Here is a 27855-nt window from a genome sequence, read left to right on the forward strand (position 1 = left end):
CCGGAGCTCCGGCTCCCTCTCCGAGCTGCCACCCTCTCTCTGTGTGGGTGGTCGTCGAGGAAAAATGCTCCGCTTTCGCTTCGCCATTAAAGCGGTGCTGTTAAAACCCTGTTTTTAAAACGAATTTGTTTAATTAAATTACGTCTTATCATCGTTATGCTTTGTGTATTAAAGAAATAAAAAGTGGATTTGATTCTTTTTTTTTTCCAGAAGAACCACAGGCAGTGTGTTTCTGATGCTTTGTTTATAAAATAATGTTTATGAATGGGTACATGTTGACGGAGGCACTGTTTATGAATGAACTGTTATGCGTCGCTTGATTGGTTTGGACCACACACGGAGATCATAGCTTCCCGCTACAAGTGTGCAGCTCGCAACTGAGCCGGCTCTAATTGCCAGTTCATTACATAAATGAGGGCCGTCAGTTTATGTGTATAATCAACAAATTTGTTTTTGTTTTCACATGCTCACAGCATACAGTCTGTATAAAAAAATAGCGCAAATATCCTATATCTGTATGATACAGATATAATAGTAAAAAAGATCTGAGGTTGGAGAAGAGGAGAGACAGATTCACTAATTAAGTATAATGAGGGTTTCTATAAGTGGGAGACAGTTTGTGTTATTTTAATCATGTGTTTCGTTTATGTAGGAAAAATTTAAATTGACAGTAAGGTACACCTCAATTTAATGTTTAGGCCTTGTCCACATGAAAACAAGTCCTCCAAAAGTGTGTTTGTATTTTTACCTTTTCTAAAACATTCCGTGAATAAACACAAATTTAACAACATTTCCCTGGAAACTTCTACAACTTACACTTTATTTCAGTGTTTATCTAAAATCATGAATGTCTGATTATTTTGGTTTTAAATTACGCTTAGGTATTAATGTGTGCATGCATGGTTGTTTGTCTTGTGTGTCTCTGTGCAGTCTTATAAAGGACAATTATTTTACACCCAAAGTTTGCATAGTTATGAAAACAAAATGTTATGTCCAGAGACAAGCTATATTATTAGGATCCAGGAAAAGGGCCGTAATTCCCATCCCAAGCAAAACACGTCATCTACCGTCTTCCAATCAGACACCGGAAGGCGATACTGGCTTTGACCACTTGGTGTCGCACTTGCACAAAACAGAATCAGACCAACGTCTGAACTGAACTCAGGTTAATCTAACAAAGTTATGTCTCAAAAAGGATTTTCACGCTTTTGGATAAAGTTGTGACCTTACTACAACATGAATCAATCACAACGCACACAATCCTTTTATTTATTGCTGGCACCCTCCATCAAGTTCAGATGGATGGAAATAAATTGCAATAACTCAGAAACTGTTTCCTTGTTAATAAATGTAACAATTATAAAAGTAAACACAAATTTTGCTAACACATGTTGCTTCATCAGTAGGTCCAAAATAAATTCCACCTTAAGTTTAAAACTTTGGCATAGAGATCTGTGGAGTGTAGTCGGTCAAAAGAGAAACCATCAAACCCTGAAAAAGGTAAAACAGCTGATATTAGTAGCCATAAATAATGATGAGCAGTAAATATGAAGTATCTACCTGCTATCTCACCATGATGGTCCATTTTCTATTCTCAGCCTCAGGAAAGACGAGGGAGCGGGATGAGTAAAACACTTGGTCGTCCACCTCCTCCATCTTCCGGGGAAGGCAGTGCAGGAAGGTCCAATCTGGTTTGGCCACATTTCCGGTCTGTGTTCATCCAATCCCCCATCACAAAAAAATTTAAATAAATAATTTCTGAAGTTGCTGGAGTGATACCACTAATTAATAGGCATTGGATTTTAGTGTCCAGAAATAGTTTCAGACTTGCTGAAGTTTGGGATTTTCTCACGCTATAACCACAAATGTCAACTCACTTTGGTGGGATTTAATGTGACAGACCTTCACAAATTGTCACAAAATTGGAAAGAGAAAAGGACAAAATACAAAGTATGTTGTGCATTCAAAAACTCAGACAAGTCACCGAGAAAATTATTGAGGAGCTTCAAACTAACCTTTGAAAATTAACACTGCACCCTGAACACCTCCATTTTACAGTGAAGCATGGTGGTGGTAGTATCATGCTATGTTTTCTTCTGGAGGAAGATGAATAGAGCTAAATATGGTCCTGGAAAGAAACCTGTTGCAGGCTGTGGAAAGACTTGAAAATTGATATTCAAAAACCCTCTCCATCAGTCTGACTGAGCTTGAGATATTTTGCAAAGAAATATTGCAGGTCATGTAAAATCCCAATAAAATACATCAACATTTGGTGGTTGTAACATGAGAAAATATAGGAAAAGGCTCAAGTGATATGTATGAGAAGGCACTACAGAGTAATTTAGCTGATATTTGAATAAAACAAGCCTCTTGCTTGCCTGCATTGTAATCTGGTAGCCATGGAAATCTTTTAGCCTCCTTTTCTTCTCCTCTTCCTGGCCCATGCTGACCCAGGTGTCGGTGACCAACACATTGCTGCCATGGGCAGCCTCCATCGGATCTGAGGTCAGAACAAGTTGGGTCCCATGCTGAGACAGAACCGCGGTTAGAAAAAACTCAGGGTGAATATTGTTAACCGATAAATGACTTTAAGAGGTCTGGAACCTCACTTGTTTGGACAGCCTCTGCGCCTCTTCAGTTACACCCTTGTCTGGTTCATAACCCTGTGGAGAACGGTGCATTCAGTGAGACAGAAAAATCCATCAGAACTCATGATGGTCTAAGAAGAAGAGGCGGACCTTTGGTGTGGCAACTTTCAGATGAACCCCAAGTTTGGCAGCAGTCATCATGAAGGAGTGGAGGACATTGTTTCCATCTCCAATCCAACTCACTGTAAGTCCGCTAAGAGACCCATAATGCTCCTAGAAGAAAACATCAGGGATTAAGAAAGTTGATCATATATAAAAGTTGTAATATGCTGGGGGAAAATGCCACCTGTAAGGTGAGGAAGTCTGCCAGAATCTGGATGGGGTGATAAAGTTCAGAGAGTCCATTAATGATGGGGATGGAAGCCTCTCGATCCAGCTCCTCCAGTGTGCAGTGACTGTAAACCCGCGCCAAAACAATATCGCAAAGTCCAGAGAGAACCCTATGCAGAAAGATAGGAGACACCGAGTTCAGTAAAAACAGCAGCACCACAAGTTAACATAATATAGTTGGGTGTGTGTGTACGTGTGTGTTACCTTGCCGTATCGGTGCAGCTTTCATTTACTCCTAAGTGGATGTCCTGTGAGGTTAGGAAGCAGGGGTGTCCACCCAACAAAGCAAAACCTGAAATATGAATAAACTTTTCTATTTAGAATCGTCTCATAGATACTGGGAAATGATTACATAAAAATAACACTCTGAACGTACATACTACACATTAAATAGAAAATAGGTCCCCCAAGAATATTTATAACCCCTAAACTTTTTGTATTTTGTCACATTACAAACACAAATGTCAATAGGTTTTCCTGTGATTTTTTTGTGTGATAGATCAATAGAGAATATTGCATAACTGTAGCAGGGGAAAGAAAATGAAGCACGGCTTTCAAATTTGATTCTGAAAATAAGAACAACTTCAAGTGTTCTAGTGTTTCCACCACAAATAAATGTCTCATGCTCTGTCTTATTGGGCAGAGATAATCTATGAACATAGAATTTTAATTGGAATGAGCTTTGGGCTTTGACTGGGCCATTCGAACACATGAACATGCTTTGATCTAAACCGTTCATTTGTAGCTCTGACTGTGTGTTTAGTGTCCTGATGGAAGGAGAGTCTGTATCTTTTATCAAGTTGATGCACAGCTGCAGTGTTTGTTTTCCTCCACACAAAGTCTTTTGTATGTAGGAAGTCTTTAACAACCAAAAGCTGATTTAAACGCCACACTTTTGTCCCTGAACTGTATGCTGAGTTCTTTGGTCTTCACGACGCCACTTGATCACTAAGGTTCTCCAACATACCTCTCTTTTTTCACACTGAGACAAAATGACTCACAGCTGGATTCTGTTTAGTGAGTAGGTGACTTCTGAATACCATCAGTTGGATTTTATTTGAAGGCGTCAGAGTAAAAATTGCTAGACACTTTTAGATTTTTATTTTAAAAGGATAATAACGTGTATGTATGCTTTTGTGTTGATATAAACTATAAAACCACAATAGGATAACTTGAAGTTTGCGGTAGTACTGTGACAAAATGAAGCCCCTTTCTGCACCCAGTGGATGAAGCTCAGCGTTTTGTCACAGGCTTGCCCTGAAAATTTGCCTTCCAGCAGATCTTTTGTTTCTGTTAACAATGACAGACATTAAGAGTATCAGGGCAGAGAACACCACCAGAACACATGCTGTTACGCTATTTTCTGTCCTAAAAGCAGTAAAGGCAACACAGTTCCCTGTTAAATCCTCACGTAGATGCTGATACACAAACCGAGCACCTGTTTCTGTGGACATTCTTGTTCTGGTGCTCCTCTTCTCAAATATCATTGCAATCGCCTTTCCTTGCAGAAGAGGCAGATACTGAAATAGAAATAGCATTTGGCTTCTTTCAAACTCCATAAAGCAAATATGAACTTGTTGACCAGTTTTTTTTTTTTTTTGTTTTGTTTTGAAATGCTCCCTTTAGTTAAATACCTGCTTTCCATGCTTTATCTGACGCTTGAGGTCCGCTGATACCCACAGCAGCCTCTTGATTTCATCGGAGCTGAAATCTTTAAGTGTGAGACAACTGCGACCTTTTAAGCTCACTGAGCTTAAGGAAGCGGCTCCACCTCTGGAAAGGCAGCAGTAATGTATGACTTAGACTTACACAACCACGCAATTATGACAAAAGATGGTTTTTAGTGCAATCACCTCTAAATAAACTGGAGTTGCTTACCTAAATCCTCTTTGCGGGTTGTAATGAGAAGATTTCAAACATTTTAAAAGGCAACTGCTGACAGAGAAAAGATTTAAAGGCATCGCAGTTTAAAGGAAATTAAAAAGAGCGCAAGGATCAGCGACTTTTTGGATCAGTGAGTCATGGGGTCCGCACGTTTTAATCGCCGGGGGGACTTTGGGGTTCTACGAGTGGGTGGAGCTTAAGAGAGATTTAAACTGCAGCTGCTGATTGGGGCTGCTTTCAGTTTAGCTGGGAACTGATCACCGAAAAGCGATCGTAATCATGTCCCAGCTAGAAAACCAGTGCTCAGTTTAGGGTTGGTGAAACCATTGAAGGGTCATTAATTGGCAGAATGATGGCTAAAAAAAGCGTCAGTATCACAGAACGAGTGCCTTTTATTAACTACAGTACCCAGAAGTTACGTAAAGAAATTTAGCAGCACGATACGTGTATTTCGTTTGTCATTTTTATGGGTTAAACTCCTCTGAGATTCTCCTGTCACCGATACAACACTGCCCTCTAGTGGTGTAAAATTGCACAACAATAACATTTCAGAGGCGCCAGCCTACGCGCTCGTTGCACGGATGACTCCAATCGTCTTCCCGGTTAAAGGAAGAGGAGCGGACCCACATCCGAGCACATGTAGCGGTGTCTGGGTCCAACATGGCCATGACATCACCACCGTGCAACGGAGAGCGAAACATTTTTTTATTATCAGAGGTTTTTCTCTTTTTCAACCTCCTGTGTGTTACTTTGAATAGGCTCAGTACAGTGGTGGCGCCAGAATTTTTTTTTTCTGCAGGTGCTAAGGAGGAGCTAAGCATTTTACTGAGGATGCTATGACGGATCTTTTATGAATGTTAATCTTCTTACCTTGTATAAAGTGTTCGCTGTAAATCCGCGGTTACACCGAGAGCTGCCAGTCATTATGATTGACTGCTGCTATCCATCTCCGCATCATTCTTCATTAAAATAAAATGACAAGCTTGGTTTTGACTCTTGTCTGTTTGTGCAACCGACCGCGCAGCACCTTGTGACCATTTTACTGCGAAATCAACTAAATAAAAGCCATATTAGGCTACCACATGTACGCATTTTGACAGGCTTTATACAGGAGAGCATAGGTTTGGATATCCATCGTGGTGTAGAGTGACGTCAGGTGCAAAGGGTCATATTGTCATATTTGTTTTTTTTTTATGAACTTGTGTTTATTTAATTGCTTAATTAACCGCTACAGGGCTTGATTTGATTATCACTATTATGATAAAAAAATGTTTTGCTTACAACCGGTTACCTTTGTGCTGACTTGCTATGATAAACACTGTCGGTATCGTTGAAGTCAATACACTTTCTGACAAATTGCGACCGCGGATTGGTCAGTTGATGACAAATACCCTGGAATGATTGGGGGAGGATTGCTCCACGTCTGCATGGGGGCGGAGCCGGCATCATGTGAAAATACACATAAACAAAGTTCAAATCCTCTTGCGGGATGTTTTTTTTTTATTATTATTATTTTTAAACTCAGCATATAATTATTTGTTTTTATTTAGTGTCTTTTGATGAAAATGCCGCAGCAACTACATATAATTAATGTTAAATCAATGAAAAAAAACAAAAAAACATTTAAATCTAATATTTTCTGGGAGTGTTAAGGGGGTGCTATGACTTTCCGGGGGGAGCTATAGCACCCCCTAGCGCCCCCCTGGAGCCGCCACTGGCTCTGTATCCCCAAGTCATATTTTTGGTCCGAGGTTTCTCAAATAAAAAACATAACATTTTAAGCGTTGAAAATGAGCGACCCCTGTCCCCCAAATTAAACAGTAACCAGTAAAAAGACCTTTCTAAACTTTTCCTTTCTCTACCATTTAGGATTAAAAATACTGTAAGCCCCTGAATTAGTTTAATTTTATTTTAAGGTTGTTTATTATGTTTACTAGTGTTTTGCACTAGTAAACATAATAGTTTACTAGTTATGTTTACTAGTAAATATAGTCGTTTATTTATTTATTTCGGATCCATGGGTCGCACGAGTCCAGCTTAGTCCAGTCTGAGCTCTCCCTGATCTACAGCAGCAATCTGCACAGAGCTGCGGGGCGCAGACCGGGACAACGGAGGAGATGCCTGGCCGGACCGATGCAGACATACCTGGTGAGAGGCACACAAGCCTAGTTAGAATAACATACATGTAGGAGTAGACATCCTCTCTTTTTTAAAGTGTCAGTTTCTGTATTTCTACCGTGCAAACCTTGTAAACCTGTTGCTATTTCTGTCCGCTGCTGCTTAAATCTCCTGAGAGTTGACAGCAGCTTGTGCTGGGATTTGACCGGTGTTAACTTAGACAACTGCGGTTACTTGCTGACCTGCTTAGATTTGAAGCACTGTTCCTGTCAGGGCAGCAGCAGCAGAGAGGTGACTCACACACACTTTTTTTTTTACCACCCCCCTCAGAAACAGGAGCCATCTTCACATTTGGGAAGAGCAGCTTTGCTAACGATGTTCCCAGTCAGTTCTGGTTGAAAAATGACCGTCCAGTGGAGATATGCGGTGGCAAAGAGCACAGTGCTGTGATCACAGGTACACACACATATACAAACATTTCAGTCAGAGGCGGATTTCTGACTAAGGATGTGTATTGTTTTGCTGAAAAAAAGCAAATAAAAGCAGACTTTTGTTCTAATTATGCAGAAAATGGGAGGTTGCTCATGTTTGGTGGTAATACTGGTGGCCAACTGGGACTGAAGATAAAACCAGATGCCAAAAAACCCACCTCTGTGAAAGGTATCCACACAGACCAAATGTAGTAAGTTTTTTTACTAACATAGTGTCTTGCACGGAATATGTATTTTGTATTTTGGGGGATCTTATTTACAGCTCAGCACAAATGAGAGCATAATTGTGTTTTAGGAAAAAAATCTGAAAAATAAAACCCACCTTAACATACAACTAGAAACGCATGCTTACAGGTTTCATCTCATCTTACTTTGTGTCATGCTTAAATGTTTCACATAATCAAACAAAATTGAATAAAACACAAAAATGGCACATCCAGCTACTTGGGGGCAATTACTTTTTCCACATAGAGCCAGGTTGGTTTGAATAGCTTTACTGCCTTAATAAATGAAATTATCATTTGAAAAGTATATTTTGATTGTATTTACATGATATGTGTAATAAGGTTTGATTTGAGACATTTAACGGTCACAAGCAGAAAATAAATCTCCTTGTTATGGGAAAAAAGTGCAAAAAAAGTTCAAGGTGTAAGAGAGATGCCTCTGTAAATGTATCACGTTATCTCAGGTCTAAAGCTTTATTGCTTGGTTTAATGACATTTCAGAAAACATGAAAATGCCAATAACCCTTCTTTTATCTGCGGACATTTCAATCATACAGTCATGACATCTTAAAAATTCAAATGTAAAGTACTTTGCCCTTGTTAGACTTAACTTGTGGTATAACAGGCTGTTTACTTCTCAGCATTGAAGCCTGAAAAGGTGAAGCTTGTGGCCTGTGGGAGAGATCACTCACTTGTCTGCACATGTAAGATGTAAAACAAACAATCTCAAATCGCGATGTGTCAGATTTCTGCATTAAAACCAAATGTTTAGTTCCTTATATGTCTTGTTTTTGAACCGGATCTTGTTTTGCAACTAGTTTCAGTTCAGCACTGCGTCTGTGGGGCTGGCAGGAACCAGAAGGGACAGCTCGGCTTGGGCCACAGGGAGAACACCAAATCCTTTCAGCTGCTGCGTCCGTTTTGTGAGTCGGCACCGGTCAAAATGCTCGCTGCTGGCAGCAGCACTTCAGCTGCCTTAACAGGTCTGATTAGTCGTAAAGAAAAAAATAAAAGGAAACATATGTAGACTGGTGTTGAGCTTGATTTGCTCTACTCTGTGTGTGTGTGTGCAGAGGAAGGGAGGCTGTTCATGTGGGGAGACAACTCCGTGGGTCAAATCGGTTTAGGGGACAAGGCGTTTGCAGCAGAACCTAGAGAGCTGAATGTGGGGCAGGCGGTGATGTGGGTATCTTGTGGGCATCGCCACTCAGCGTTTGTGACAGGTACGACGCTGCTCGACCAAACCCAGACCTGCTCTGACCCAGTTAGATCAGACTCGTAACCTTTTATCCATTAATAATTCTGTTTCAGCGCACGGTGGACTTTACACCTTTGGTGAAAGTGCAAATGGACGACTCGGGGTCCAGGTGGGGCAGCTGGCTAATCACAGAGTCCCCCAGCAAGTGCAAGGCATTATGGGAAGTGTCATTCAGGTGTGCTGTGGAGGGGAGCACACTGTGGCACTAACAGGTGTGTTGACAGGATAAACTGAAAAGACAAAATCTCTTTCCTTTTACAATTAGATAACTCGTCTAATTTTAATAGACGAGTTAAAACTAGTAAAGTTAAATTTTTATGGTTAAATAAAAAAAATTACAATTCTGTCTTGCTGGTGATTTAAAATGCATGTAAACATTTCAAATTTGTGGAAAATTGGCTTTAAAAGGGAGTAGTTTTACTAACAGTAATATGTCAACATATTCCTTGTACTATATGTTTAATTTTTGTTGTAATTTTATGGAGATATCACATAAAATAACATAGAAAACTGTTAAAATGTGTGGTACCTCTAAATTAATCGATCGGTCGGTCAGTGAGTCATTCAAATTGCAACTATTTCATCATGAATAAATAAATGATCATATATACTTTATGAATATACCTGTTTCTCTGAATTGTCCTGTTTTGAATAGATAAAGTGATGGTTCAAAAAACTGCTGGCAAATATCACTTAACTTTGCTCACTATTTTTATTCAGCTCACTGAACGAAAAGTGCAATTATCGTTCTGAAATGAGAATTAGTAAACCGGTAAATCAAGATCCAAGATCAAACACGAGTGATTTATGCTTTCGTACAGCAGATAAGTAAATTGACCATTAATTGTGATTGGTTAAATTTCTCTTCTTTTGTGTTGCCATTTTTCTGTTCCTGAGCCAGAGGAGGATGTGTACACGTTTGGCAGAGGTCAGTACGGTCAGCTGGGCCACGGGACGTTTGAGTTTGAACTTCATTTGCCAAAACCACTGGAGCGCTTCCACAACAGCAGCGCCAGACGAATCGCCTGCGGAGAAAACCACACTGCTGTGATTACAAGTAAACCAGCTATCATTTGAAAATGCTATTCCCGTTTCACGTTTGTAGCTCCGCATGCACATTTGATGTGCTGCAAACGGCAGGAACAGTATGATCAGATGTTTTGAAGTAGAGTTATGTGGAGGGATTGTGAGCAGTCAGCAAGTTATTGTAAAGTTATTGCAAAATGACAAAAAATTCACTTTGGTGTTACCTCACTCTCACTACTTTGTTTGTCAGGAGAAACAACATAAATGACCTGAAATGCTGACCTTGTGTTTTATTTTTTATTATCTTTTAATTGTAAATTTATTTTGTTGTCAAATAATGCAAATTTGCCCATCTCCTCTCCAGATGCTGGACTGCTCTACACATTTGGTGATGGCCGTTATGGAAAACTGGGGTTACAGCAGGAGAACTTCATCAACCAGTTCAGCCCAACACTGTGCACCCGTTTCCTGAAGTACAGCGTGCAATCAGTAAGTTAGGAGTCTCACAAACTGAAAATATCAATGGAAAAGTACTTTAAAAAGTCATAATTATTATTATAATTATTTGTTTTAGTGCCTCAAAAACATATTCTCACCTTGTGCACTTTTTTTTCACACTTTTTCAGGTTACAGCCACATCCCCGTCATAATTTCTTGATTTTTTTTTGTGACTATCCAATGCAAAAATAGTAGTACATGGTTGTGAAGTGGAAAGAAATTCATCAATAGGTTAAAAATACTTCTACTAAATACAATTATGCATAGTCTCTCTGTGTATTTGACACTTTTAAAACTGATACCTCTAAAATAAACTCCAATACAGTCAATTACATACAAATGTTGCCTGTTTGGTGAATAGAGTCCGACTGTGTGTGATTTAATTTCAGTATAAATTCATTTGTTCTGTGGGTAATATGAATATTAAATGTAACCACTGTTCTAGTTTTCCCCTATGAACAGCGCCCAGATTCCACTGTTCTAGTTTTCCCCTATGAACAGCGCCCAGATTCTCTGACCTACACTCTATCAACTACCTCACAATGAGAAAATAATGTATTAATTGGCAACAATATATGTAGTGAATAGAGTGCGTAACTGAGCACAAGAGCAAGACTAAGATAGCTATAAGTAAGATCTAAATGCAGTGTGACTGTGACCTTATACTAAAATAAGGAAGGAAGATGGTAAAGTTGAATATGTACCAGTTTAATAAACCGTACTGGTCAGTAATAAACCAAGGGCAATGCACATTAACAGAGCACAGATAACTTTCAGCACCATGGAACAATAGCACAGAAGGTATCCCACCCATTAATTAGATATTAATCGCAGGAAGTGCTACACTCAATATTACAACCCCAATAGATTAGTAATAAGATTTTAAGCACACTTAGTGCAACTGTGCTGTCTCAGAACCAGAACTGTTCAAAACAACCCCTTTAAACAAGTGGTATTCAATAAACAAAAACAATAAAGCTGAATGTATGAAATACAAATACTGTTGGCATCAACCACACTATTCAGTTTCTTGAGTTATTAAAGCAGTCCGTTGGCTTTTCAAACGTTGCAGGCCTGAGGAGACTCTGTTAGCATTCGTCCTCGGAATAGCAGTTCCAATGATGGCGGCTCCCAGAACAACCACGAGGAATGGGTTACTCACCCCACCATGGATTACCAGTTTTAAACGAACGGCAATAAAACTGCTCCAACTTCGGTCCCACCGTCCGTTCCGGCTCACGAGCGTGGTTCGGATCTGCAGCTCCAAAATCCAAGCAAAACGTTGAGCGTGGTCCGGATCCGTGGCTCGAAAAACCAAGCAAAGCGTTCAGGAAAAGTTGGTAGCTCCAAAAGGTTAGCAATAAAAAAAATATAATAGTCCACAACGGCACAGGTCCAACCTCGTCCATGAACGGCCGCAGGCCGACTGACTGACTGTGCGTAGCAGCGGCACGTACACCTCCAGTACCGTTCTCACCCCAGTCCGTCACAACCAATCAAATTGCTTAAACTTGATTTTGCCCTTGACTGACCAGTAAGGTAGAGCCAAGTAAAACTGATGCATTTACTGGCGGTAGTAAATAACAATATGTGAGTGTAAAACACTTACCAAATTAAGAAAACGTGATTACTACTGTTTAAGGGGAGAAAAGAGTGATATATATATAACCTGAGGGGTTACATCCTCCCCCTTCTAAAAGTCCAGATGCCCTCATCGGACTATCTATGCAGAACAAATCAATTTACCCTTAGGTGGCTAAATTACTTGTCAGAAAACCCCAGCTAAACTGCAGGAGGCACACACTGGAACACAGGGGCATGGCTCCTTCTTTCAATGGTGATTCTCACTCCTCGGTGTACTATCACAAATGGCTTGTCGATGGAATGTCCAGGCTTGTCATAACTGAGCCGAATGACTGGTCTAATCTCTCGACGTGACTGATGATCACTGAGGGGCTCTGCACTGCTTTCAGACTGACTAGCCAAAGGGAGCGCTCCCCCAGCTAGACCTGCGTCCGCCACAGGGTCGTCAGGCAGCTGCCTAACCTCTGGTTCCTCCTCAGCCTCTGAGACAGTAATAGCACTCATAGGCTCTGTTGGACAAGCACTGTTTGAAGTTAGTGTTGGGTCTGCAGTGACAGCAGACTCTCTGCGGTTGAAGTGATCTGCAAGGAGATCTAGTGCTTGGGAAACAGACTCTCTTTGAGCAGTGGATAGGTACCACAGATCGTCTTCCTCCGTCTCAGACATGATCTCCTTGTCAGTTCTTTGCATTGCACTGTCATCAGGTCTGTTCGTCTTGGTCTCTGCTGAGGACCTTGTTTCTGGTCGGTGGCACTCTGGTTTCTTTTCATGATCAACAGGAAACCGAACCAGGTGCCCAATAGGTAGTAAATGGTCACGATGCAAGGTTTTGACAATGACTCTGCCCCTTTCTGGCTTTACCTTGTAAACCGGCAGGCTTGGCAATTTTTCAACCACTATATAGGGGCTTGAGCTCCACTTGTCTCCAAGTTTATTCTTGCCAGGTACACCTGTAGCTCGAATAAGTACTCTGTCTCCTGGTCCTAGAACTTGATTTCTTACTCTTGTGTCATAGTATCTTTTGTTGCGCTGGTGGTTCTTGTCTGCAACTTCTTGTGCCAGTTTGTAAGCCTTTTGCAACTCTGCTCTTAGCTTTTCAACATACTGAAGGTAACTTTGGTGGTCTGTGCCATCTGGAGATGTACCAAAGCAAAGGTCAACTGGCAGACGAGCCTCACGACCAAACATAAGGTAGTATGGTGAGTAACTGGTAGCGTCGTTCCGCGTACAATTGTAAGCGTGAACCAGCAAACTGATATGTTGACTCCACTTTTGCTTTTGAGAGGGATTGAGCGTGCCCAGCATAGATAGGAGTGTGCGGTTAAAACGCTCTGGTTGGGGGTCACCCTGGGGGTGATAAGGAGTTGTCCTAGACTTCTTTATGCCCAACATTTGTAGAAGTTCTTTGATTAACCGGCTCTCAAAATCACGCCCCTGATCAGAGTGAATCCTTGCAGGCAGCCCGTAGTGAACAAAGAACTTTTCAACCAAAATCTTGGCAACGGTTGAGGCTTTTTGATCTTTGCTGATGTAGGCCTGGGCGTATCGGGTGAAATGGTCTGTAACAACGAGAACATTGGCCACTCCCTTCGAATCAGGCTCAATAGATAAAAAATCTATGCAGACTAGGTCGAGAGGGCCATTGCTTGTGATTTGGTGTAATGGTGCAGCCCGTCGAGGTAGGGTCTTGCGGGCAACACACCTGCCACAATTCTTGATGTAGTCTGTCACATCGGAGACCATCTTGGGCCAGAAAAATCTGTCTCTCAGTAGCTCAACTGTGCGATCAACTCCAAGGTGCCCTGACTCATCATGAAGAGCCCTGAGTACTTGTGGTCTGAACTGAATTGGGAGAACGAGTTGTAAGTTCTGGAGGCCGGCAGGCCTGGAAACTTTTCGATGCAACAGGCCATCTTTCATCAGGAGTTTTGAACTTTCCTTTTGTAGAAGCAATAAGTCAGGATGTCTGTTGGAGGGCCAGACCGCATCCTGGACTGCTTTCTTGGCAGGACCTATTACAAGATCTAGGTCTTGTGCTTTGGCCAGGTCCAGTTTGCTTAGTCTCTCCAGAGGACTTAACTGCAGGTGAGTAAAACAAGCATATGCATCAGGAACAGCACTCGGTGTGGCCCCCAGTTGGTCAATAAGCCGTTCTGGGTGCTCTGAGGACTTGGTACTGTCCACAGGGTGGAAAAGAGCTTTAACTCCAGAGGGGGGTATTACTCTCCAACCGAGTTCATCACCGATTGCATTTCTGGACAACCAATCAGCATCCACATTATCCCGGCCGGGTTTGTATTGGATGTCAAAGTCGTAAGTGGTAAGTGCGGCTAGCCACCTATGACCAGTTGCGTTCAACTTGGCGGTTGTAAGTACATAAGTGAGGGGGTTATTGTCTGTCCTCACCGTAAAGCGGGCCCCATAAAGATAATCATGGAACTTATCCACGACTGCCCACTTCAACGCCAAGAATTCTAGTTGGTGAACAGGGTAGTTTCTCTCTGACTGACTCAACTTGCGACTAGCAAATGCAACAGGGCGTAAGCCATCAGAGTGTTCCTGATTAAGGACCGCTCCAAGCCCGTCAAGACTGGCATCCACATGAAGGATGTACGGCTTGGTAGGGTCCGCAAAGGCCAAGACTGGGGCATGGGTGAGGCACTGGATAATTTTTCGAAACGCCTCAGTGCATTCTAGCGTCCATCGCTCTCCAAATGACTCAGAAGGGTGATAGTATGGTGTGACAATGCGCTCATTTTTCCTTTGTTTCTTTTGTGTTGGTGGGTAACCCTTTGTAAGATCTGTGAGGGGCCGGACTATGGCAGAATAGTTGGCGATGAACTTGCGGTAATAACCGCAGAACCCTAAAAAGGACTGCAGTGATTTTAGGTTTACTGGAGGTTCCCAATTCGCCACTGCCTTTATCTTGTCAGGGTCTGTTGCGACGCCAGCAGCAGACACGATGTGACCAACGTATTTGACTTGGGGTTGGCAAAATTGACACTTATCAATGGACAGTTTTAACCCTTGTTCTCTCAGGCGATCGAGCACTTTCAGAAGTCGCTCTTCATGCTCTTCCAGAGTACGACCAAACACAATAAGATCATCGAGGTAGACTAGACACTGGAGGAGATTCATATCGCCTACTGCCTTCTCCATTAATCTCTGAAATGTCGCAGGGGCACCTGTGATCCCTTGAGGCATGCGTTCGAATTGGTAGAAACCCAATGGGCAAATGAATGCAGTTTTTTCTTTGTCTTCTTCTGCCATTTCAATTTGGTAATAGCCACTGCGAAGGTCGAGCACAGAGAACCAGCGACTCCCAGTGAGGCAGGCCAAGGCATCGTCTATTCTCGGAAGTGTGTATTGGTCTGGTATGGTTCTGGAATTAAGTGTGCGGTAATCAATGCACATTCGAATTTTGCCAGTTTTCTTTCTTGCGATTACAATTGGGGAGGCGTATGGTGAACGAGATTCTTTAATTATGCCAGCAGCAAGAAGCTCTTGTAAGTGTCGACGGACATCATCAATGTCTGCGGGAGCCAGGCGTCTTACCCGTTCTCGAAATGGTCTAGAATCATTTAGTCGGATGTGGTGTTCAACCCCTTTTGCAAGTCCAACATCCCATTCGGTCAGAGAGAAAACTTCAGGTCGCTCAGCCAACTTTTGTGATAGTTGGACTTTCCAGTTTTCAGGAATGGGGGAGTCACCAAAATTGAAGACTGTCGGGTCAAGTCGTTGGTGGGGTACTTGGCTTGGCTGTATCTGGGTGACTATGTCAGCTTTATGGACATGAGCTATGACCGTGCCTTTAGGAAGGGACTTGGGTTTGGCCGTTTCATTTTTCAGGAACAGAGGGAATTGTTCTGCATCCATGTCCATGGACAAAAGCACACATGAGGGCATTAGCACCCCTGCAGGAAGGGATCTGGTAACAGGTGTCTCAATCACCAGTATGCTGTCCTCCAAAGATTCTGAGCAGGACACTTTACATGTAGCTGTAAGTCCAGAACCAGGGGGTATAGTTAGAGGCCCAGGTCCAACCCATTTCACAAAAGCTGCTGCTCTGTTTGGGGTCACAGGTGACTTTTGGATGGACTGTGTGCACACCCGCATAGTTTGTGCCACCTTGTTGTTCTTTGATGCCCTTTTGGATTGTGGCTCATGAATGAAAGTCCGTGCATTTGTGCCAATAATCACTGGCTGCTGTTCGGGACCATTCGGTTCTGGACAGACTAAAGCCAAGACTGTCCGGGACCCACCTTTTACAATATCCTCAGGAAACTGTATTTGAGCAGCGATAAAACCTTTATAGGGGTAACTGTTCTGGCCAAGGCCCCAAAGGTCTAGACTCGAAATGGGGTGTAATGGTAAGTGGGATAGGTGTTGGGTATACCAGCCCTCAAATACAATAGAAACAGTGGAGCCACTGTCCATTAAGGCATCACAAGGCTGGCCTTCAATAATAATTTGGCCTACTGTTGGTGCCCCAATGAGACCTGTAGGTATCTGGTTGGGTGTGGGAGGACCAATTTGGCTCACAGTGACTTGGCCACCTTTTCTTTCTGGCTCTGAAGACCGTGAGCTGGTTCTCTTTTGACTTTGTTGCAGTTTTTGCATTGACTGAATTAGTTTTCGGATGACCTTGGAAGAGTTTTCAGGACAGGTGCAATTGGTGGCAATGTGGCCATCTTCGCCACAACGGTAACAAAATACATTGGAACCCTCTCTGGCAAACTTTGTGGGTTCTCTATCTTTACGCCAAGAATTTCTTTGGTTCCTTGGCTGAGGTATGGGAGCCGTGGGTGGTGTAGCTTGTTGGCTGAACTGGTGTTGGAGACTAAGAACTTGTTCTTTTAACACATGCATCTCAGGATTAGAACGTGCAGCCACAGCTTGTGGCACTCCTCCAATTAGGTGAGGGCTATCTTGTCCTTTTACTGTTAGCTGCTGTACTTGGCTTCGAAGCTCCTTTATCTGATCCTTGAGGGCATCCATTTCAGAGAGCTTTGGTGCCTTTAGGTCTGCTGCGCCAACTTGTCGCACACTGGTAGTATGCCGCCTTAGCATTTTCTGATCCTCATCTGCACGTACCTCACTTAGCAGTGCCATGAAGGATGGGGGATTGTGAAGTCTTTCTTTTAGCCGCAGCTGCAGCAGCATAATGTCAGATTCAACAGCACCTCGTAACAGCTGCTCAGCTCGTGCACGGTCTCTTAGGGCAGGAGGGACACCACCCTTTTGAACAGCCTTGGTGAGAACTTTCTCCAGCCTTCTAACAAAATCTGAAAGTCTTTCATTTGGGTTTTGCTGCATAGATCTGAAGGCAAAATATAGGTCTTCACCTGATTCTGTGGTGCCAAATACATTTTCAATTGCCTCCAAGAATTTTTGAGGGGGTGTGTCTGGATCATTGCAGCGTATAGCTTGTATTATTTCAAGCGCTGGCCCCTTTACACTCTCAACAATCCTCTTCCGCTTCTCTTTGGCAGAACAATCACATTCATCGAGCATTAATTGTGCCTGCTCCAACCAATTCTCAAGTGTCTCTTCACCAGCAGGGGTGGGAGTAACTCCAGAGAAAACTCGTAGTCGGCGAAATGCATTGTTCTCCTGTGGGGGTCTCACTTTTTCCAACAGTTCTCCAACAGCCCGAATAATAGATGAAGGGTGCTCCTGTTTCAGATTTGACTCTTGGGAAAGCAAGGGCTCAATATCTGCTAATGTTTTTCCTTCACTTTCAAGCAGTCTTTTTAGTTTTATGGCAAACTCGTCTGGTTCTTCCGCAGGTTCAGTAAGCAAAGTTAGCTTCCACGGTAATTCACCCGTGTGGGGGAATATTTCTGGAGGCGCTTTGCTAGGGTCAACTGGATTGCGACACTCACACAGCAGTATGTCAGTTTTCAGTTGAGGGACAGACTTTTGGGCTCGGACACGTACTCTGCCGAAGGCTTTAACTGTCTCCAGTAACTCTTCCACATCCGCAATACTGGTGTCCATGGGAACTCCACTCACGACAACTGCATAAGCTGGATTTACATTTGATTCGCTGCACCAGGTCTGAAGCTCTAACGGTGGTAGTGGGAGGGATGAGTTGGCCATTGTGGTATGATTATAGTTCTTCTAGTCTTGATTGTAGGACAGTTACTCGGTCTAATATCCCAGCGGTGCCTCCATTTATGTAACCACTGTTCTAGTTTTCCCCTATGAACAGCGCCCAGATTCTCTGACCTACACTCTATCAACTACCTCACAATGAGAAAATAATGTATTAATTGGCAACAATATATGTAGTGAATAGAGTGCGTAACTGAGCACAAGAGCAAGACTAAGATAGCTATAAGTAAGATCTAAATGCAGTGTGACTGTGACCTTATACTAAAATAAGGAAGGAAGATGGTAAAGTTGAATATGTACCAGTTTAATAAACCGTACTGGTCAGTAATAAACCAAGGGCAATGCACATTAACAGAGCACAGATAACTTTCAGCACCATGGAACAATAGCACAGAAGGTATCCCACCCATTAATTAGATATTAATCGCAGGAAGTGCTACACTCAATATTACAACCCCAATAGATTAGTAATAAGATTTTAAGCACACTTAGTGCAACTGTGCTGTCTCAGAACCAGAACTGTTCAAAACAACCCCTTTAAACAAGTGGTATTCAATAAACAAAAACAATAAAGCTGAATGTATGAAATACAAATACTGTTGGCATCAACCACACTATTCAGTTTCTTGAGTTATTAAAGCAGTCCGTTGGCTTTTCAAACGTTGCAGGCCTGAGGAGACTCTGTTAGCATTCGTCCTCGGAATAGCAGTTCCAATGATGGCGGCTCCCAGAACAACCACGAGGAATGGGTTACTCACCCCACCATGGATTACCAGTTTTAAACGAACGGCAATAAAACTGCTCCAACTTCGGTCCCACCGTCCGTTCCGGCTCACGAGCGTGGTTCGGATCTGCAGCTCCAAAATCCAAGCAAAACGTTGAGCGTGGTCCGGATCCGTGGCTCGAAAAACCAAGCAAAGCGTTCAGGAAAAGTTGGTAGCTCCAAAAGGTTAGCAATAAAAAAAATATAATAGTCCACAACGGCACAGGTCCAACCTCGTCCATGAACGGCCGCAGGCCGACTGACTGACTGTGCGTAGCAGCGGCACGTACACCTCCAGTACCGTTCTCACCCCAGTCCGTCACAACCAATCAAATTGCTTAAACTTGATTTTGCCCTTGACTGACCAGTAAGGTAGAGCCAAGTAAAACTGATGCATTTACTGGCGGTAGTAAATAACAATATGTGAGTGTAAAACACTTACCAAATTAAGAAAACGTGATTACTACTGTTTAAGGGGAGAAAAGAGTGATATATATATAACCTGAGGGGTTACATAAACAAACAGTATCATGAAGACCAAGGAACACAGTGGGGAACATTATGGAGAAGTTTGAAGCATAGTTAAAGTATAGAAATAGATATCTAAAGTTAAGATCTACAACGTGGTAGTTTGGTTCAAAACATTTTTAGTGTGTTTTAACGGCCCAGTAAAAGTCTGAGAATCAGTGGAAAGACTTGAGATTGATTGATGCTCACAGATGCTTTGCCCTAAAAACCCCCCATATTACAAAAGTATGTGGTCGTAAGGTGACAAAGTGTGAAAAAGTTAAAGGGTAACACAATGAATAAGACAATAAATGCCAAAATGTGCAATTTCAATCCTGCAAGTGAATGCGCTTTAATCAACGGTACTATTTTGTGTCTTTATTTAGGTGTCCTGCGGTGGTCACCACACTCTGGTTCTGGCTGTCCCCAGACCAGCAGCACAGAGTCAGGGCGTAGAGTCACAGAAGGATGCCGCAATTACAGACTTCTTCTGGGAGTCAGACGACCCTGAAAACCTCTTCAAAGACTCTCCGATGGACCCAGCTGCAGTCGTCCCTCTCTCAGCGCTAGCCGCTCGGGCTCGCCACAGAAAAAAAGTGAGAACCTAACGCCTCACGGCTCATTTTAAGAGCACAATCATGTGGGATGTCCAGAAACACGTCTGTAAAAATAAAAGTCTTCTGTAATGACTGCATGTTCCTGCTAAAATAACTTCAATAATATAAAAAAAAACAACAATGGTAATGCCACAAAATCTAATTGAATTAAAACCTGGAAATATTTCTTGTTTGGTTGCAGTCACAGTTTAGCTCCAGCAGGGAGGAGTGTTACACAGCTTTTCTGACTCTGCTGTGCTGTGGAGGCTACAAAGATGAATTTCAAACCTTTAACTCTGAGATTCTTTTGCCCTTTCAGAAAAGCTTTGTGGAGCTGTTTGGAGAGTTGCCTCAGACTCCCCCTCGTCCTAATTCTGGCTTCCTCAGCACCTCCTGGCAGACATCCAGAAATATCCCAAACCTGAAGCAGCTTCTAAAGGATGCTCCCACCCCCACCTCCTCCCCCAAAGCGGCACCAGCAAGCCCGCTTTTATCCCCCAGATCTCAGTCCGTATCCTCCAAGCCGCCAAGCCCACGTTCACAATCATCTCTCTCATGTCGGAGTAAAGCCTCCACCGCCGTCTCCTCCAGGTCCAAATCCAAAAGGCTGCCTTCTTCTGTATCTTCGTCCACGTCTAGAGCTAATCATAACTCAAAGAGTCCTGCCTATTCTGAAAAGACTGTGAGGAGCGCAGCATGCAGAGCCTTAAATGATAATCCGTCTGATGCTTTCCCACCTAACAAACCCTGCAGCCCTAACAGACCCCTCATCCGTGTTTCTGATAATAACCTGGACCAGAAAGGACCACAAACAAGTATTTTGAACTAATCCATTCATCAAGCAAGTAACTAAAGTATCTGCAGTCAATAAAGTCCTTTGTTCTTGTTTCAGAGGGAGAAGCTCGAAGGGGACAGCTAATCTCTCAAGAAGTGGAAGATGAGAGAAACCATATGGATTTTTTGCCATATATGGTGAGAAAAGAGGTTTTTATTAGCTTATGCAAGGGTGTGATGTTTGATGGAGGAGATGGATGTAGCATAGAGTCATTAAAACTCACTCTGCTGAGTGTTGTTATCCACTTTTGGTTTCTTCTTTCTGCTCTAAATTATAAGCACTTCAGGGCAGGAAACAGCAGAGTTGAACGCTCACCCACTTTTCCAGGAAATCTGCATACGTCAGCATATATGCCGTATACGTGTGTGTATATGCGTGTGTGTGTTGGCGTGTTCTGGAAAGCACATGGTGCACAGGAGTTTTCCACTCAGTTTAAAACTGAAGTGAAATGTTAAATCAAATTGTGATTTCTCAGTTTCCAGCACTAATTAAGCTTTTCAGAGTGTGTTTACTCAGACTCAGGAATGTACACACACACGCACATGCACACGCACACCCCCACCTGCATGCACAGACGCACACACACAGTGTTTTTGAAAAGCTGGCAGCAACCTTGCCACATCTCATCAGTGTTTCCACAGCCAGCGTTGAAGCAAGCAGTGACAGAGTCTCCTGCGTTGTTGTTGTGCGCAGCAGGTTTGTCCAACATGTGGCGTCCAGTGACCCAGTCTTGTCTCACATGGAGGGTGTAAATGTACAGCAGCGACAGACGTGTTTGCTTCTGTACATGAGCGTTAAATTTAATGGATTATAAGCCAAATAGAGTCTGAAAATGACAAAACGTTGAGCTACAGATAAACTCTTTGCATTTTGCTTCACTTTCTTGTAATCTTTTCCAGTCGCCTTGACATTTGTAGTTTGCCTGGTATTTTGGAAGGTCGGTCAAAGTTTTCCTTTGAATTTTTCTTCTTCTTCTTTTATTTCTTTTACCTGATGTTTGTCCTGTAGTCATTACTGGCAGCATCCTTTGCAGACGAACGTTGAAAGTCATGCCTTAAAGAAATATAAAGACTTAATATAAGGTCTGAGTTGCATCATCCATTGTTTGCAGCGAATATTTTATTTTTGGTGGTAAAATACTGTGTTGATGTCAAACTTTAGAATATTTTTATAGTTTTGGCTACAAAAGTGAGAATCTAAACCAGGGGTTTTCATGTCCAAGCCTCCAAGGCTGGTGTCCTGCAACTTTTCTTGTCTTGTCTTGAACACACCTGAGTCAAACAGTCAGGTTTTAAGCAGGACTTTGAAGAACTTGACTGCATTCTGAGGAGGTAATTCAGCCATTTGATTCAGGTGTGTTGGACCAGGGACACATATAAAAGTTGCACCGACCCCTAAGGTATTTTTTGAGGAATCCTGATCTGAACCATCCCTTCATAGTTCTAGTTGTATGTTTAAGGTCTGTTACAGTATTTTTCTTTTTTTTTTTTTTTTTACCCCAAATTGTGCTGTATTTAGCGGCATCTATTTCTTTCAGCAAGAACTATCTTCTTAGCATTTTTCCACAAAGTCCTGATTCGTAACCTACACAACTAACAGTTTCCTTGCATGAATTGTACAGCGAGTTCTGTGAAGTATGATAATTTCTACCTATTTTGGTCATTTTGACTGCAGGGAATTTTGCACTGTTGTAGGAAAAATATTTTTAGCTGGTTAAAATAAAAATATATACTAGTTTTTCAAGGTCACCCAAACAGAAAATTCCCATGAATATGAAAATCACTTATGAAAACTATACACCACGAACAATGAACATGAAGGAGCTTAGAGACAAGGCTGCAGTTTTTTTGCACAAAAGTTTCTTTGCACTTATTCTTAAAATATACCCCAGCGATTTAATGTATTTTCTAAACAATGTATATATAATTATAATATTTTATGCATTGATTTGTTAAAGATTATATTAAAATTATTAAAATGTTTAGCTCAGTCATTAATAGCAAAATTTGTAGCTCAGGTTTGTGTTGGGAATCTCCCTTGTCCTTCCTGTTCACACATTTTTACAATCTACATAAAAAAAAATTCAATTCTGTCTTTTAGGAAACCAGAACTGGGAGAGTTCAAATTGCCAAAGAGCTAGAGGTTCGTGGAGACCAGAAGAGTGGCCAAAGCTCGCCCAAAGACCTCAAAGCAGAGGCTCTGACAGGCTCCAACTCCAGAAAGGAAGAAGAGTTGTCACTGAAAAGCAGGAAGAGAAAAGCACGAGTCACATCTCAAGACCGTCAGAACATTACCACCAGCAAAACAAAACCTCCAGAAGTAAAAGACGGCCAAAGCAAGATCTATAAGATAAAATCGACAAAACATGACAAGAAAAGTACAACAACACAACAACCTGTGCCGATAACAATGACCAAAGTAAGTAAAAAAGGTGAAAAAGATCAACTGACCGAGCACTCTTTTAAGAAAGAACTAAAAATGACTCCAAAAAGAAGGAACACATCATCTTCTTCAGACAAGATCAGCTCAACTCTAAAGGTTACAGATAATAGGGAAATAACCACTGAAAACATCTCAAAGGATGATGCTGCGATCCAGAATAAAAGCACTGATCTAAAATCCCCTGAAGTGAAGAAGCAGCAGGACAAAAAGCGACTCAACTTCACTCCAACAAAGAAAAAGGTTGAACGCACATTGAGAAATATTCAAAACACAGCAGTGCCTTTAAAATCACAAAATCTTGAAGCTGCAGAAATTACTAAGCCTCCTCAGGCTGTGGGTTTAAGTGTGAAATCGGCACATGTGAAGGCGATTAAACCCAAACCAGTCAAAAGTCAAAGCAAACATGCAGAAAAACCTTCTGCTGTAGGTCAAAGCATCAAAAACGGTGACAAGGATGGGTTAAAATATGCAAAAAGCACAACAGGTGAAACTGAAGGCAGAACGTCAGAAAAACAGAATTTACTTGAAGAGAAGAAGAAAAAGAAGGAAGAAGAACCTAAAGTTAGACAGAGAAAAAGAGGGAAAGAAGACGGTGCTGATGTGGACTCGGAAGGTAACAGCAAAGCCAAACCCAGGATTAAAACAACCGAGGCTCCCAGCCAGACCTCTTCACATCATGAAGAGGCTTCTGAAGTCTCAAGCAGTGCAGTTTCCTCACAAAGCCCCACAAGAGCCAGGGCGCTTTCTGTCAGCAGAGCTAAATCCTTGCAATCCTCTGACCGTCCCGCCGCGGAAACACTTGCACCTGAAACTCAAAGGAAAGAGAACGAAGACCTGCAGGAAGGAAAACAGACGTGGGGAGAGATTTTGAGCGACGCGGCATTTCTTCTACCTGCTGCGGGGGTCGCAGGTGCAGCTATCGGCCTCCTGAGCGAGGCAGTGACTCATGTGGAGGCTTTCCGGGCCGACAGCGACAGAGCTGCCTCTCCAGAACCTGAAACACCGAAAGTCAAACAGTTCGCAAAGCAGAGTGCAATTATGCACCCGTCCTTCTCTGCGATGTTGCATTCTGATTCAGAGGAAAGGGACGACAGCACACAGAAGGATGCTCAAATGAGCATCTTGTCAGATTTAGGAAACGATGCACATGAGGAGGAATTCAATGATCCTTCAGAGCAGGAACCGGCTGAGCAGATCAGGAAGGAAGAAACTTTTGAAAATAAAGAAGGAGAAGAAGAAGGCTCTGAAGAGGACGATGATTCCAAGATGACTGAGACAAACACCGGTGATGAAGAGCAAAAAGAAGATGAAGAAGCGTTGGGAAGTGACGTGGAAAGCAAAAGCGAGGATGAGGAAGGAGAAAGCAGCGAGGCTGCAGGGGAGAGTGAACCTGGAGACGATGACGATGATGAGCAAGATAGTGAGTCAGAAGGAGAGGAGAGCGAGGGAAAAACAAGCTCCAGCGTTCAGGAGGAAGGTGAAGAAAGTAACAAAAGTGACACAAAGGATGCTGAAAGTGAGGATGAGGAGAGCAGCATGGAAACGGGTGAAGGAGTGAGTCACTCTGAGGCGAGTGAGGCAGCCGAGGAGGACGAAGGTGGAAGTGAAGAGCAAAGTGATGATGAGAGTAAAGGAGAGGAAGATAGTGAGGTGAGTGAGGATGAAGAAGAAAAAAGCGGTGAAGGATCCAAGAGAGAGCATAGTGAGAGTGAAGAAGAGGAGAATGAGGAAGAAGAAGAGGAGGGCGCGGAGGGAAGTGACACGGCGGTGTCTGAGGAAGAAGAAAGCGAGGAACCGAGGCAGTCTGATGAAGAGCAGGAAACTGAGAAAGAGGAGAGTGGAGGAGAGGGGGAAGAAGTCAGTGAGGAAGAGGAGGAGGAAGGAGAGCTTTCTTCGAGTGACGAAGAAGCTGAACAGGAGGCTACACAGGATGAGGAGGAAGGAGAAGGGGAGAACACAGAGGAGGAAAATGAGGAAGAGGAACAGGGGAGCACAGGGAATGAGGAAGATGAAGGAACGGATGAAGAGAGCAAAAGTGAGGAGGAAGAGCAAAGCATGGAAGAAGATGAGGAAGGAGCAGAGGAAAGTATCTCTGCTTCTGAGGAAGAGGAAGAAAGTGAAGATGACCATGAAGAAGAAGAGGAAGGAACAGAGGGAAGTATCTCTGCTTCTGAGGAAGAGGAAGCAAGTGAGGAAAAAGGAAAGGAGAGTGAGGAAGAGGAAGAAATAGATGAGGAGGAGGAGGAAGAAGAAGAAGCAGAGGAAGAGGAGGAGGAAGAAGATGGAAATCAAGAACAAGATGAAGAAGAGGAGGAAGAAGAAGAACAAACAGAAAAAGTTGAAGTAGAAGAGGAGGAGGAGGAGGAAGAACAAATGGAAGAAGATGAGGAAGAGGAGGAAGAAGAGGAGGAGGAAAAAGAAGAGGGTGAAGAAGAAGAAGATGAGGAAGAAGTGCAAGAGACAGCAAAGAAACAGAAGAAGAGAGAGAAATCAACAGGCTCAAAGGGGGCGGAGCCACCGTCTTCTTCTTCTTCTTCTTCTCCTCCTTCAGGGAAACGGAGAGAAGCTCCCAGACCCGCTCTGAGGAGCAAACAGAGAGACACAGAGGAGAAGAAACCAGAAGAATCCAAGCAGTTCTGGAACGATGTTCTGCCTCAGTACCTGGACCTGCAATGACTCCTCCAGCCTCATCTACAGATACTGTTGCCATGGTGATACATACTGGTTTCTGAACTGGGGCTTCCATGCCTTAAGGTGGACACTCGTCTGTGGCCATCTTGGACTTTCACTTTCTAGAAGAGAGAAAATAGTTTGTTTTTTTTTTTAATGAGGAAAGTTGATACTTTTTGAACATGTTCTGTTGCTGCCTCCTGCTGGACATCAGTATTGTTGCACTCTAATAATGCGCAAATACATTGAGTCAATAATTACCCTCATTGCGAGTCAAACTCAATCAGTTGCAGCTGCTGGTGTTACACTAGATGACACATCCAGGAAAACAGTAAAATCAAGCAATACATCACACAATACATCAGATTGTGCCTGGTTGTCGTGCATTGCTTAAGTTTTCTCTCAATGAATCACAATATCATAGAAAAGTCAGCGTATTTCAGCAATTTCATTCAAAGGGGAAAACATAAAACATAAATTTATTACACATTAGCCTTTATTTCTGCAAATTTTAATGATAATTGATCAGATTTTCCTTCCACATAACTTTCCATGCTTATGCTTGGACACAGAACATTATTATACATACTATATGAACAGATATTATAATACATATACTAATATGTATTATAATATATTTTATTTCTAAATCGAAACTTTTTGTTCTTATGTAACATTCCAAGAACGTGAATTTTGGGCTTTGGGTTAATCCTCAACTTTAAGAAGTGAATTCTTAAAATGTCTCACTTTGTGTTATGAATCCATAATATACTTGAATTTAGCTTTTTAAATTATATTACTGAAGTAAATGCACTTTTTAAAGAAATTTAATTTATTGAGGTGCACTTGTGATGAATATTTGATACTGTAGTCAGCACTATGCTATTTAATGTAGGATTGTCTCAAACTTAATTCACTGCAAGACGTTTCAGTAAGTGCAGCTGAAGTAAGTTCAGGTTATTAAAGTGAAAGTTACTTTATTTCTAAATCCAAAATATTTGACATATGAAACACTAGTAAAATTCCAATTTTCTGCTGCTACTTCAATTCAGTTATAGTAAAGCATTTATAATTAAAGAATGGTGTCAGAAAAACAAATCAGAGCTGTGTGTTTATAATAAAGCTACAAGGCTCATTTCTGTAAAACAGCAATAAAGTTGTTTTTTGTTGCCTGATTGCTTCTTGTATACTCCTTCCGTTTCCATCTGCTTGATGTAGAGTTACTTTAGTGAGTCACTTTACTTTCCCTGCATGATTAGTCATGTTCCTATTGTTGAACGTTGTCTGAAGCTCAAGAAGCAGGCAGGTAAAGAAAATGCAGTAAAAGAAGGATCTTCAGAGGAAGCGAATTTGTAAAAAAAAAAAAAAATCAGCTGCGCACACCTTGACAGAAACAAAAATACAAACTTGTCTCTGAATAACAACCTCATAAATGTACTAATTATCAATAAAATGCACTTACGTTTTTGCATGTACCGTGACAAAATGCGACTGATATTGAATGTGACAAGCGATATTTTTGCAAAGCACTCAGTCTGAAACTAAAAAGAGAAGCTGAAATGGATTCGCCTTTTGTCATGCAGTTAATTTCAAAATTATTCGTATATTTAGGCCTAATGTACAGTAGGTCTTCACTGTGTTATTTAAACATGACATAGTAATAATTTAGCTGATTATTGTAAGTTAACTTTCCCCTTCTAACAGTGACCAAGATGTACAGTATTTCAGGTGTGGACATGAAGGACATAATGTTATTAGCAAGTAGGGATTTTGTGCATGACACCAGAAATGTTAAAGCTTACCAAAAATGCATGCTGTGCTCCTTTTTAAATTGCAATTTTTCAAAGAAAAATTGTGATTTTAT

General features: G+C 42.1%; 2 protein-coding genes across 2 annotated transcripts; one reads left to right on the forward strand and one right to left on the reverse strand.

Annotated features, from left to right (window-relative positions):
- Window positions 1–1241: 1241 nt before the first annotated feature.
- Window positions 1242–5031, reverse strand: otc (ornithine carbamoyltransferase). The gene is made up of 10 exons (XM_005798068.2): window positions 4857–5031; window positions 4613–4751; window positions 4417–4498; window positions 3183–3270; window positions 2935–3088; window positions 2739–2861; window positions 2610–2663; window positions 2379–2528; window positions 1573–1710; window positions 1242–1491 (listed from the first exon to the last, which is right to left on the reverse strand). The coding sequence occupies exons 1-10, from the start codon at window positions 4937–4939 to the stop codon at window positions 1432–1434; spliced, it is 1071 nt and encodes a 356-aa protein (XP_005798125.1). The 5' UTR covers window positions 4940–5031; the 3' UTR covers window positions 1242–1431.
- Window positions 5032–6971: 1940 nt separating this feature from the next.
- On the forward strand, window positions 6972–25997 carry rpgr (retinitis pigmentosa GTPase regulator). Its single transcript, XM_023336618.1, has 14 exons — window positions 6972–7010; window positions 7311–7436; window positions 7548–7640; window positions 8337–8399; window positions 8514–8678; window positions 8769–8918; window positions 9007–9165; window positions 9855–10010; window positions 10344–10468; window positions 19835–20044; window positions 20364–20555; window positions 22980–23160; window positions 23749–25840; window positions 25910–25997. Exons 1-14 carry the CDS (start codon window positions 6980–6982, stop codon window positions 25995–25997), a joined length of 3831 nt encoding a protein of 1276 aa, XP_023192386.1. The 5' UTR covers window positions 6972–6979.
- Window positions 25998–27855: the final 1858 nt, after the last annotated feature.

This window comes from Xiphophorus maculatus, chromosome 7 (assembly GCF_002775205.1).
Source record: "Xiphophorus maculatus strain JP 163 A chromosome 7, X_maculatus-5.0-male, whole genome shotgun sequence".
NCBI lineage: Eukaryota > Metazoa > Chordata > Actinopteri > Cyprinodontiformes > Poeciliidae > Xiphophorus > Xiphophorus maculatus.

Excerpts from the sequence above, each read along its gene's own strand:
- rpgr (XM_023336618.1), top strand. The coding sequence starts at position 6,980 with ATGCCTGGCCGGACCGATGCAGACATACCTG. Across the intron at positions 20,045-20,363 it reads GGGCTCGCCACAGAAAAAAA|AAAAGCTTTGTGGAGCTGTT; the intron begins GTGAGAACCTAA and ends TTGCCCTTTCAG. Across the intron at positions 25,841-25,909 it reads TCAAAGGGGGCGGAGCCACC|CAAACAGAGAGACACAGAGG; the intron begins GTCTTCTTCTTC and ends CGCTCTGAGGAG.
- otc (XM_005798068.2), bottom strand. The coding sequence starts at position 4,939 with ATGCCTTTAAATCTTTTCTCTGTCAGCAGTTGCCTTTTAAAATGTTTG. Across the intron at positions 4,752-4,856 it reads AACCCGCAAAGAGGATTTAG|AGGTGGAGCCGCTTCCTTAA; the intron begins GTAAGCAACTCC and ends CTGCCTTTCCAG. Across the intron at positions 2,862-2,934 it reads CAGACTTCCTCACCTTACAG|GAGCATTATGGGTCTCTTAG; the intron begins GTGGCATTTTCC and ends GTTTTCTTCTAG.